The sequence below is a fragment of the Melozone crissalis genome, unplaced genomic scaffold (genome assembly GCF_028551555.1).
Source record: "Melozone crissalis strain CALT ecotype California unplaced genomic scaffold, PUWL_Pcris_2 ptg000026l_1, whole genome shotgun sequence".
Taxonomy (NCBI): Eukaryota; Metazoa; Chordata; class Aves; order Passeriformes; family Passerellidae; genus Melozone; species Melozone crissalis.
In genome coordinates this window covers 9,696,295-9,707,989 of record NW_026535804.1, presented here as the reverse complement: position 1 = coordinate 9,707,989, position 11,695 = coordinate 9,696,295, and the positions used below count along the sequence as shown (strand labels likewise).

The 11,695-nt window shown below is 41.8% G+C and overlaps 1 protein-coding gene across 1 annotated transcript; it reads left to right on the top strand.

The window, feature by feature from the left end:
• The first annotated feature begins 737 nt into the window (after nt 1-737).
• UTP6 (UTP6 small subunit processome component) lies at nt 738-11,253 on the top strand. The gene is made up of 19 exons (XM_054278777.1): nt 738-873; nt 959-1,043; nt 1,703-1,744; nt 1,828-1,920; nt 2,060-2,107; nt 2,897-2,960; nt 3,385-3,503; nt 3,986-4,063; nt 4,487-4,568; nt 5,555-5,636; nt 6,249-6,430; nt 7,049-7,128; nt 7,846-7,923; nt 8,069-8,248; nt 9,027-9,107; nt 9,832-9,941; nt 10,024-10,090; nt 10,371-10,443; nt 10,996-11,253. The coding sequence occupies exons 1-19, from the start codon at nt 782-784 to the stop codon at nt 11,151-11,153; spliced, it is 1,794 nt and encodes a 597-aa protein (XP_054134752.1). The 5' UTR covers nt 738-781; the 3' UTR covers nt 11,154-11,253.
• Nucleotides 11,254-11,695: the final 442 nt, after the last annotated feature.

Here is an 11,695-nt window from a genome sequence, read left to right as displayed (position 1 = left end):
ATGTTCTGCATTGGAAGGGGCCTTAAATATCATCGAGTTCTAACAATCTGCCATGGGCAGGGACACTGTCCACTACACCAGGGTACTGCAAGCCCTGTCTAACCTGACCTTGAACACTTCCAGGAATGGGGAATCCACACATTCTCTGGGCAACCTGTGCCGGTACCTCACCACCCTCACAGTAGACGATTTTTTCTCAAAAATTTGGAAGGTGGGAAGAACGAAGGTGCCATATGAGAGACAAAGAGCCTTTTCTCCTGGAGGAATCCCACCAAGAAGCAAAGTTCTGGAGCAGTTCCAGGCTGACGTCCCACCACCGAGCCTGCCCAATGCCATCGTGTTTAGCTGGTGCCAAGAGGATGATGCCGCACTCTTTTCGGTGATGTCCAGCGACAGGGCGAGGAGCAACGGCCATAAACTAAAACACAAGAAGTTCCAGCTCAACGCGAGGAAGAATTTCTTTCCGTGGAGTGTGGCATAGCACTGAACAGCTGCCCAGGGAGATGGTGGGGTCTCCCTCTCTGGAGGCATTCCAAAGCCACCTGCGTGTCCCCTGCTGCAGGTGACGCTGCCTGGGCAGGGAGGTTGGGCTGGGCGATCCTCGGAGGTCCCTTCCAACCCGACCGAGCCCGCGGAGGCTCTGCGGTGCTGGCCCCGCCAGCCGGGCAGGGGGCGGCAGAGGGCGCGGCGGCCGCGGAAGCGGCGCGGGCAGCGGGCGGAAACCGCACCGGGCCGTGCTGTGCCGGGCCGTGCTGTGCCGGACACACGGAGCCCCGCGGCCATGGCGGAGCGCATCGAGCAGCGGCTGGAGGATCGCATCCCGGAGCTCGAGCAGCTGGAGCGGGTCGGGCTCTTCACGCACAAGGAGATCCGGTGAGCGGGGCCGGGCCCGGGCGGGCGGGGGAGCGCACGTGGTGCGGCCGGCGGCGCTCCGGGCGCTGATCTCCCGTTCCCGCAGGGCTGTCCTGAGGAAAGCCTCGGCTCTGGAGTACAAAATCCAGCGGAGAGCGCTGCGGAAGGAGGATTTCATTAATTACATCCAGGTAGGCTTCACCGAGCGGCAGAGCGGGGCAGTTCTCGGTGCAGACCCAGCTCAGTTAGACCCGGGTTTTGTAGGGACTCACGTTGGAAAAAGGGCAGAAAACGGAGCCCCCTCCTCAGCTGGTGCCTCGTGCTCCCCTGTGAGCGGCTGCTGGCACCAGGGTATGAAGCGTGGCCAGGAGTTGGTGCCCGAGTTTGGGGTCAGCCTTCTCTAGTGTTGTGATCTTTTCCTGTAGTTTCTTGTCTTTCCAGGGATGTAGAGCCCCCGGTTCCCTGATGTGCTGTGTAAAGGGGCAATGTGTTCCCTGATGTGTGTAGTTAAGGGGAATTAGTAAGTTCAGTAACAGGAAGCGGTTCCTGAAAGGGTGGTCGGGCACTGAACAGGCTTCACAGGGAATGGTCTTGGCTGGAGCCTGACAGAGCTCAGGGAGAGTTTGAACAATGCTTGAAGACAGAAGGTGGGATTGTTGGGCTGCCCTGTGCAGGACTAGAAGTCCTAGAAATGTAGTGATTCAGCCAAAAATTACTGCTTATGTTTTCCTGACTGTAATGTTTTTTGTTCACCTGATCATCCCTAACAAACTTGATGTAGTTTTTTTTTGCCTTCAGCTGTTATGGGCCTCCACATTTGTTGTTAAATGTTTTTTCCTTCCTATTCTAGTATGAAGTTAATCTGCTGGAACTGATCAAGAAAAGGAGAGCAGTAAGTTTGTCAGCTGTTAAGAGTGCACGATACTTTATGCCAAATCTTCTATTGCAATACAATTAGTATTTTTTTCCTCCTAGCGCATTGGATATTCGTTTAAGAAGGATGAAATTGAGCATTCTATTCTGCATAGAGTCCACAGCCTGTTCAACCGAGCTACAGGGAAATGGAAAGTAAGTTTATTTGTACTGAGATTTGGAATTCTTTTTTTCTGTATGCCAGGTCATTGTACCAAGGGTGTGTTGTTGGTCAGTGTACAAGTGATTCTGTACATTGTGAGGTTGATTCTCTTCTTCTTTTGATTTCCAACAGGATGATGTCCAGCTCTGGCTTTCCCATGTTGCATTTTGCAAGCAATGGGTGAGTTTTCAAATCCTGATCTTAGCTGGGTTAAGACTGGTATTCACGTATCTGAAACTTGATTTAAAGATAGGGGTACAAACTTTACTGCTACATGCTGTAATATTGAAATAATTTTTATAGTCTTGTTGGAGCTGCTTGGGATTTTCACTGATGTATGTAAGTGTAGAGTTTGACTGAGAGTGAATTAGTATGAAATTTGATGCTTGCAGGGGCAAAGGTGAGGCTGACTGCATTAAATCTGGAATACCAGTTGGTTTGTGAGAACCATAATATTGGTTATACCTTCTCTGGAGGGAGTGATTCACTTGTCTGTGAATTGTGATTTTGCTCCAAATATTTATTGTAGTGACTGTGCTGAAAAGCCTAATTCTGTCAGTTTTATACTTGATAAACTTACCTGTGCAAGGCTTCACATTATTACCAGCATTCAAGTGTTGTCATTTCTGTACTGAAGGTGACTTTGCATGGTGGTGAAGGTGGCCAAAGGAAAATAGAATCTCTATCTCAGAAGAGGGAGTGAAACTGTGGGTTTGGGACTTGAGCAACATTTGTGTTGGCTGTGTGGTTCAGAAATTTGAGTTAGCCATGCTACTCTAATGTGGTGACATTTAAGTGCTGGTCACTAGTGAGTAAATATGAGAAGCTTTCTGCTTCTAGGTAAAGTAGCAGAGAAGCATCTTTTTCTGAGCAATTGTACTACAGCTTGTGACCTTTCCTACTGAAACTCTGGTGCTGGGGGTTCAGTTCAGTGTCAGAGGGGGTGAAACAAAACTGCTTCTTTTACAGAATGCAAAACATCAACTCAGTAAGGTGTTTTCTACCATGTTGGCCATTCATTCCAATAAACCAGGTAAATAACACAATGGTGAGTGCTGCATAAATGCCTCAGCATAGATTGTCTGGTGTTGGTTTAAGTTCTTGTAGATCTCAGTTCAAGCTGTTGGGCTGAAGTTCCTACTCTCTGCTCTTTGCCTTGCTGCAGAGAAGGGCTCTCACAGGGCTGGTGCTGGGCAGTCATAAAGGGCTGTGAAATAGGTCAGAATGACCAATTCCCAGGTGGACTGGGGACTCAGTAGGTGTAGAAGCAAGAGATGTCAATTGCTCATGACAGCCTTTTGGCTTTTGAAGGCATCATTAGATCTGTAGCTAACCCAGATTAAACATCCTGGATCTGCCTGTCTGCTTTACAGTTTTACTGGGAGATAATCAGTCTTATTCTGGGGCTGAGCTCATGTTGAGAGGTTAAATAACTTTATTTGTGTCACCTGTTGCAGCACTGTGGATTATGGCAGCAAAGTGGGAAATGGAGACACGACTGTCATCAGAAAGTGCCAGGCACTTGTTCCTTCGTGCTCTGCGCTTCCATCCTGAGTGCCCCAAACTTTATCAAGAAGTGAGTTCCTGTTTTTCTTCTGAGACCACCTACTTGTTCAATCAGAGCAAATCAATTCAGCACGTTTCCCAGATCTGTCTGGAGAAAATTGTTTTTCCATCAGCAGGAAAAGGTCAAAAATATTAAAAAAACCAACCCCAAAATTCCTTTCTAAGGTACTGTTAAGCTCTGCTAGGATGTAATTGTCAGGCTCAGTCTGTCATCCCCAATCTTTGTTGAGGAACATGGTTTTCTTTGGGGGCAAGTTAAGGTTTAAAGAAGGACTAAAAAATATCATTGCTGCCTATTGGAAATTTCTGGGCAAATACACAGGGCGGATAGTGGTGGGTGCACAAACCTTCAAAAACCAAGGCTATGGGACATGTGTGGGATGTGTCAAAGTCCTGATTTGGATCTCCCCAGAGCTTGTTTTACCCTGTTTGTGGACTTAGATTTTTATGACTTATCCCCAGAGTAATTTCATTTTGCTGTCACTCTTGCAGTATTTCAGAATGGAGCTTATGCATGCTGAAAAACAGAGGAAGGAGAAGAAGGAATTTGAGCAAGCAAAGATGGACCTGGTAGGTCAGCTGAACTTACTTAAGAGATATTGTCTGCTTGTGTATTACATGTTGAAATTCACAGGTTTGGATTAATGGTTTATTTGACAATGGCTTAGAGAAAGTTTTTGTCCATGTCCTGCACCTGTGTGGAGCTTTTCAAGTATTTGCTGATGCTCAGCTCCAATACTTGATACATTTATTTTTTCTTTGCATTGGTAGAATCTTTTATTACATTCCCTAGTCTAAAAATTAACAGTAATTTCTGGAAAGTAATAGTCAAACTTCCTGCCTCATTTCTTTATAGTTGACTTGTACAAGTTACATAAAAATAGACTTGCATGAAGAAAAGCCTTAATATCTTCTGATTTTTCTTTCCCTGTTTGCAAAAATGTTAGCTGAGAAAGGACAATAATTTCTTCAATGATATGCTTGATATTTCAGGGGGAGTTCAATTACTCTGAAGAAATTCTCAATGGGGAGATGGCTCGCATAGTCTACAGGGATGCTTCTCAGAAAATTAAAGGTGAATGAACATTTCTTGTTCTTATTCATTAAGAAAATTGTAACCTTTAACTCAGTCCTGCAGTAGGCAATGCTGATAGACTTGGCTTCAGTGAGATCCTTTTTTCAAATGCACAATTTTTTTTCAGTAGAACCTATTAAATGCCAGATATAAATTAATGGTAGTTCTGATTGTATGTCTTTCCTGTAGGCTGACATCTCTTCCAGCACAGCAGCTTTCAGGCTGAGGAGGCCTAGTGCTGGGTTACAGCCTCAAACTTGATTGTTTAAAAAAAGAAAACGGAAGGGCAATTCAGAGTTACACACTTTTTTTACTTTGCTGAATATTAGATCACAACTAATCAGCTACCACGAGTGGCAAAAAAGTAAGAATTCAGACTAATAATAAACCAGGCTAAATTTGAAATTAAGCAGGCTTGGTAAAATAAGCCATTTTATTGAGAGAATTGGGTAAAATAGCTGCAAACTAGTATCAGGTATCTTTGCTCGTGACAGATGGGGATATTTTGGAAGAACTGGGCAAAATACAATAACAAACATTGAAAATTAGTGGGGAAAAAGGACATTAGAGGAAATTTCAGAAAGAGTTGGTTTAATTTAATTTTCTGTAGAAATACTGGAAAAAATAGGCATACAAATGATTTGTAAGCACCTAAAAATAGTAAGGTGGGTAATGGCTGGTGGGCATTCACAATGGTCTGATTATGTCCAGTCATGTCACTTGGCATTTTCAAAGGTAAGTTGTGGAGATGCAAGATGGACACAGTTCATGGACAATTCATCTGTTTTATGCAGCTTTGGAGAGATCTGTCCTGAGTGTGGAGCATTTTGTGTTTTCATGGCAGGCTCAAGTGAGGGAGTAGAGATGCTGATTAAATTTGCATGAGGATCCAAGCTACAGAAATGCAAAGTGCAATTGATGTAATATCTTGAGGAATTCTTCAGCAAATACTCCACTTGATAGTTTTATCTTCTCTTGAAATGCAGGTGTTGAGTTCCAGCTGGCTGTGCTCTCTATTGCAAAGCTCTTTGATTTTACCCAAGATTTGCAAAAAGAAATCCTTGAAAGGTGAGTTGTGGCTTTGTGTTGTATTTTTATTTTAATTTGGTTTGGTTTTTAAGAAACACATTCTCATAAGTTCTCTAACTCATAGTGCATTGACTGGAGTTTCAGAACTAAAGGCTGTTCCTCTAGGGAAATACTGTTAAGGCTTCTGTGAAGTCCTTTAAAAAAAACAAAAGCATGATCTTTAGAAGAGGATGTATGTATGTAATTTCAGAAAGGACTTTTAAAATCTGCTAGGGAACATTTAGGTAAAATACAGTTGTCACTGAATAATTAGTGCACTCAGTTTCTGTAAATTCATTGCAGGAATTGGATTTTCCTACTGTACTTTGGTGGGGGTTTTGCATCTTTTGTTTCTCTGGTTGTTCCTCTCAAAAGAAAGATCTCTCTTGACAGCTCCCTGTGTATTTCATGTTATTTCTGAAGAATATCCATATTAAATAATATTTTTAAAAGCTAATAGTTTGTCTTTCTCTTGTGGAAGGGAAAAATATTTTTCTTCTGGCATTTGGTTACTTGCAATTAACTACATTTCTCTAGCAGTCTAACAACCCTCTAAGCATACCTGCAGTAGGGACTGGTGGCTGTGGGCTGTTACAAGCATGTTGTGTTCAGTTTGCAGGCCAGGTTTGCTGATGATCCCCTGACATGGGACTACATGGCCCGCAGGGAGCTGGAGCTGGGCTCCCTGCAGCCCACAGAGAGCTCCACAAAGCAGAAAAAGGTCTCAGAAATGGCCCAGAGAGAGCAACGGTGCTGTGCAGTCTTTGATGAAGCTGTGGGAGCAGTCCCAACAGGTGAAATGTTCTGCCTGCATTTTAACATTTGTTTCTCAGCCTATAAAAGCCTTGAAGGTGATGGCAGGCTCTGCCATACCTAAGGGAAGGCAGGCAGTTCTTAGATGCTACTTCTTGGGATCTATTTTATGTATTATTTGGGTTATTTTCCAATGTATTTATGCTCTTGGAGGAGCTGCTTAACCGAAAATGTGTCTGCTGCTGGTCAGCTGTGAGTAAGAAATGGTTTTGAGTTGCCAGGGAGTGGATATCCAGCTTCAGCCTCTGGTGTTGTTCTTGTGAAGGAGGTTGTCAAGGGACTGTCTGTGGAGTGGTCTCAAATTCGCTGCTGCACAGCCTTTAAAGCCATAGAATAGCTGGGTTGGAAGAGATCTTTAAAAGTCCCAGCTGATCTAAGAGCTTGGTGCTCTTTACCAAGAGTTACTGCCTGCAGTTTGGACTGGGGAATAATTTTAAAGTGTAATGTTATAAATCTAGGGCTTCTCTTTACTTTAAAATACAACATTTTAAAATAAAGTTGGAATTAACACTTTGTGTGACATTTTGTTCTTAAAGACAAATATTTGTTGTTATCCTTGTGATTCTGTGAAGTGTGATATTATGCCTTTGCTTCTACAGAGGACATGTGGAAATGCTACATCACTTTTTGCTTAGAGAGGTACAACAGAAAAACCAACAGTGAAGAATTAAAGCAAAAGGTAAAGTTTATTAGGAATTAATTCTAACAAATCATCCCTATTTTTATTGACTTTTGTAATAGCTCAGACAAGAAGCAAATATATCCTGACATTTTTTAAAAAATCCTTACCTGTGGCCATCATTAAAAATAACTTAATCTCCATCTGGGGGGATCACTTTTACTGCCAGGCTTACAGGTGGCCTGCCTGGACATGATTAACCTGGATCTGATTAATCAGCCTTGTCAGTAAAGTACAGTGACCTTTTTGGATAAAAGCTAAGACTGCAGACTTGTTAATCATGGAATCATGGAATGGTTTCGGTTGAAGGGGATCCTAAAAATTCACTGACAGGTCCTTCAAGAAGAGGATGAATTCAAATGACTCTTGCAAATAAATCTGAGCAAAGTTTGGTGCTGGCACATGGGTAATTTAATTATGCATCTGTGCTAGGTGTGACTCAGTGAATTAATTAATTCTCCTGTGCAACGTGGTTCCCTAGTATTACACTGAAAGGACAATGCAGTGTTGTTCTTTGCTCCTTAAGGAAGAGAAATAAATGCTCATATTTCCACTTTGTCTTGGAATGTTTGCAGGTACCTAGAGCATTAGACACATAATGTGTAATTAGATTTTCAATGACATGATACACAATCCAGTGGGCCTCTTGGAATGCTGGAATCTGGTATACATAGGAATAATGCTTGTTTTCTTATTATTCTTCTCTGTTGGTTTTAGAGGCTGGAGAGGACACTGAGTGTGTTCAGCAAAGCCCATGAGTCCAATTTGCTGTCAGAAGCTCTGTACAAGCAGTGGGTAAGAACTGACACAGAACAAACAGATGCTGAGGCTTTCCTGCATTATTTGTGTGCCTGCCTTTGCCATTTTAAATAGACACAAAGATGAACAATATTGGTTCAAAGCCCTGCTTTTTAACAAAGCTGTATCTGCTGGGTTTTAGCTGCAGCTCTTACTGGACTCCAGCCTCTCTGAGAAGGCTGTGGAGGTGGCAGAAACTGCAACCAGGCACTTCAGTCAGTCCGTGGAAACGTGGCAGATGAGGCTGCAGGTGCTGATCCAGCTGAAGAGGGATGATGTGACCCAGTGTTTTGAAGAAGCCATTAAACATGTGAAATCTAAGGTCTGTGCTGGTTTAATGTGGTTTAATGGACTTACATGCATTAGTCTTGGGCCAGAAACCCCTGATAATTGGTGGTTTTGTGTTTTTTAATTTTTTTTCTTTGTTTTTGTGGGTTTTTTTTTTTTGGTTGGTTTGTGGTTTTTTGTTTGTTGTTGTTTTTGCTTTGTTTACAAGGCATTTAAAACCCCTAACCATTTTTAAGGTCAGAAATAAGAACCTGACATTTCACATACAAATTGCGTTCCCAAGTATTAGGGAATTGTCAATTCACTTAAAATTCACATTGTTTAAATCTGAATGCTTACAGTTGACATTTTACATATTCTAGCAGTGAGCTGGTGTTTGTGTCTTAATGGAAAATGTGTGTCCTTGTCTTCACTGTCTGATACACCTGTGTGGTATTTCAATCCTTGAATTAGCTGTGTACTCTCCTGCTCTGTTCCATTTCAAACCCTGAGCACAGTGAGTGAGGGAACAGAAAGGTTTATTTCCTTTTTGTTCTTTGAAGTCACCTCTGTGTACTGCAGTGCTCAGTGCTGCAGAACTTGGTTCTCATCCCTGGCAACACAGCTGTCCAGCTAAGGATGATTTATCCTGTAAGTGAGGAGGGAAATGAGAAGTGATTTCAATGTGCAGTTCAAAGTTGTCTTTCCAAGAGCTGTGTCCAAAGGGAATTTTTTATGGCAGGTAATACAGAACCTGATGGCCATGTTGCTGTCTGTTTCTGTAAATCAGAATTACTGTATTTCAGCCATTTGATTATTTGTTGACCTTTTAGGGCACTTTGCCATTGTGGACCCTCTGGGTGGAATGGAGTGAGGGCACAAACAGCAAGGAGGACACAGAAGCTCTCTACCAGGTACTTGGCTAATCAAAATCTACTTTTATGTCTGTGTCAGTAAAATGAACAATGTGTGTGGATGGAACATGCAACAAATGCTTTATACTGAAGTTCCTTCATGGATGTGTAGATATCAAAGAATTTCAAGCCAAACTGTGTGCATTAAAAAAACAGTTGGACAAATTTATAGGCACAAATGTCATTCCCATGTTCTAAGGCATATGGATGTTTGTAAGCACAACTAATGTTGGACTCCTACTTTGTGGTCTAGAATATTTGCTCTGTTTTCAGAGCTTATCTGAGCATGGAAAAGAGAATTTTTTAATTTGTGTGAAAACATCAGTCTTGTTACAGAAAAGTCAAAATCGGAATGAGAACTTCAATCTCACTATGGATTTCCTCAGTAGTGTAGGGCAAAACATTTTCTCTTTGCCTGGCATGTTGGGTTGTGGTTTTTTCCTCTCTAATTTACCACATAAAACACATATTTCAGGTGGGAGCTTGAATTTTCAGCTGTTTGTAGAGTATTGTGAAACCCTCTGCATGAAGGGGTTTAAGGAACCAGCTTAATAGTTCCAGCTATATGGAATACTGGAGGAGAAATGTGTTTTAGGCTTAGGAGATTTCCTTTGTGTCAGATGCCTAACTAGGGAGAAGCACTAATTGAGCCATTTAATTGTAAGCTATGTGATAGGTTTATTTTTTGTTTATTTTGTTGGTTTTTTTCCTTTTAAACTTGCAGAGATCCTTACATGCCACAACACCTGCTGAATCTGTGATTATGAAGGAAATGTATCTTGACTGGACCTACAGAAGTAGTGGTTATAAGAAAGTTAAAAGACTCTTTACCAGGTAAAAAAAAAACCTTCAAACCTGGTTATTCTAGGGTATATGTTAAAAGTCCTCAAGTCTAAAGTCACTTATTTTATTTCAGCCTGTGTGAAAATCGTCCATTTTCACTTGACTTCTTCAGGAAGATGATCCAAATAGAAAAGGAGCAAGTAAGTTGTTGACTATCCAATTAATGTTTTGTATTTGTAAAATACAGTTCTAACCTGGGATTTAAATAGGAAGCAGAGCAGTGGTGTCAGTCTGTGATCAGTTCATGTTTGTCCTCTGCAGCTGATTCACTGGATGTGATACAAACCCAAGTTCCATGGTAACTAATCTTCAGCAGTGTGTGTGTAATTGCCATGACTCTCTTCCTTTGTCAGAATCTAATCATGCTGCAGATTCACTTCTGCACAAAATAAGTGGCCTTTTAATACCTTCCTTTTTTAGGAATCCTGCAAAATGCTTCATCTGAGAGAATACTATGAACGTGCCTTGAGGGAATTTGGTTCAACAAATACTGGTAAGGAGGACTCTGGTTTTTATTATTTATTCATTCATTCACTGCTGCCTCTTTTATTTCCATCCATTTTAAAAGGTGTCTGTTCTGCCCTTGTGCTTGCTGTCATGCAGAGTGGAGCTCATTTCTTCTGTGCCATCAAGAGCAGGACCCTGCAGGGACCCTCCACTGTCAGCCCAGGGTCATTGGCACTGGGATGGCTTCAGCACAATTAGGAGCAAATCACTGGCTGGCATAAGAGATGTGGAGCACTTTTAATTTGGATTTATGAACAGTGTGCAGCTATATATTTATAATCAAGTTTTCTGTAATATTCATTTGAAGAAAGTACACAGCTCAATCATTGTTGTGTTATTTCTACAGACATTACTGTTCTAGCTGGGAATAGAACCCAGGGTGCTCCTCAAGGTGCAAAGGAGATTGTAGTTTCACAAAGTAAACCCTACTGCATTAATATTAAAGACACTTAGAAAAAGAGTTTCTAGTTAGGCTTGCTATGTTTGTTAAGTAATATCTAGTTGAAATCTAACCAGAACTTTAATTTTTCTTTTAAAGACCTCTGGCTGGATTACATCAAGGAGGAGCTAAGTCATCCCCAAGGCAAACCAGAAAACTGTGGGAGCATTCACTGGCGAGCTATGAAGATGTTGCAGGGAGACCTGGTGGAAGATTTTGTTTCTAAATACACTTTATTGCAAACTGGACATTTATGAAAAACTATACAGAGTTGTAACATGACTGTGCATTTTTAAACTTCTTTGTACAAAGGCAAATATGTTCCTGGACTTTATTAAAGTTTACCTTTACATTTTATGTGACAAAAAAGAATGAGAGTGATGAGAGTGATGAAGGGTAGAGGGGAGCTGAGATCTGTTAGCAATGTCCTTGAGGTGAGAGTGCAAAGCTCTGATCTACACTTCAGCTTTCTGTCCACCATGCCTAAAAAACATGTAATGTTTTTTGAAAGAGAGCTGTCCTTGGCTGTTTACAGAGCCAGAACCTGAGAAATGAACATAAATGCTATCCTTGGACCAACAGAGAAATGAAGGGAAAGTACAAGAACAGGAAGCAAGTGTTCCTTTGTGCAGTTTCCTGGTGACTGAAGGGTGACATAATGACAATACAGGGAAATATTTCTTGATTTTGCACTCAAGTAGAAATTGCAGCTCCTCTCAAGCAATGGATTCCAGTAATTTAACTAGCTGGGAATAGAGTTTGGAGCAGCAGCCTGGTAAGATTCCTACTTCTGTGACCA

Bases quoted from the DNA above. Each gene is read 5' to 3' on its own strand.
- UTP6 (XM_054278777.1), top strand. From the start codon at position 782: ATGGCGGAGCGCATCGAGCAGCGGCTGGAGGATCGCATCCCGGAGCTC. The intron at 4,569-5,554 runs GTGAATGAACAT...CTTGAAATGCAG, and splicing joins TGCTTCTCAGAAAATTAAAG to GTGTTGAGTTCCAGCTGGCT. The intron at 9,108-9,831 runs GTACTTGGCTAA...TTAAACTTGCAG, and splicing joins ACACAGAAGCTCTCTACCAG to AGATCCTTACATGCCACAAC.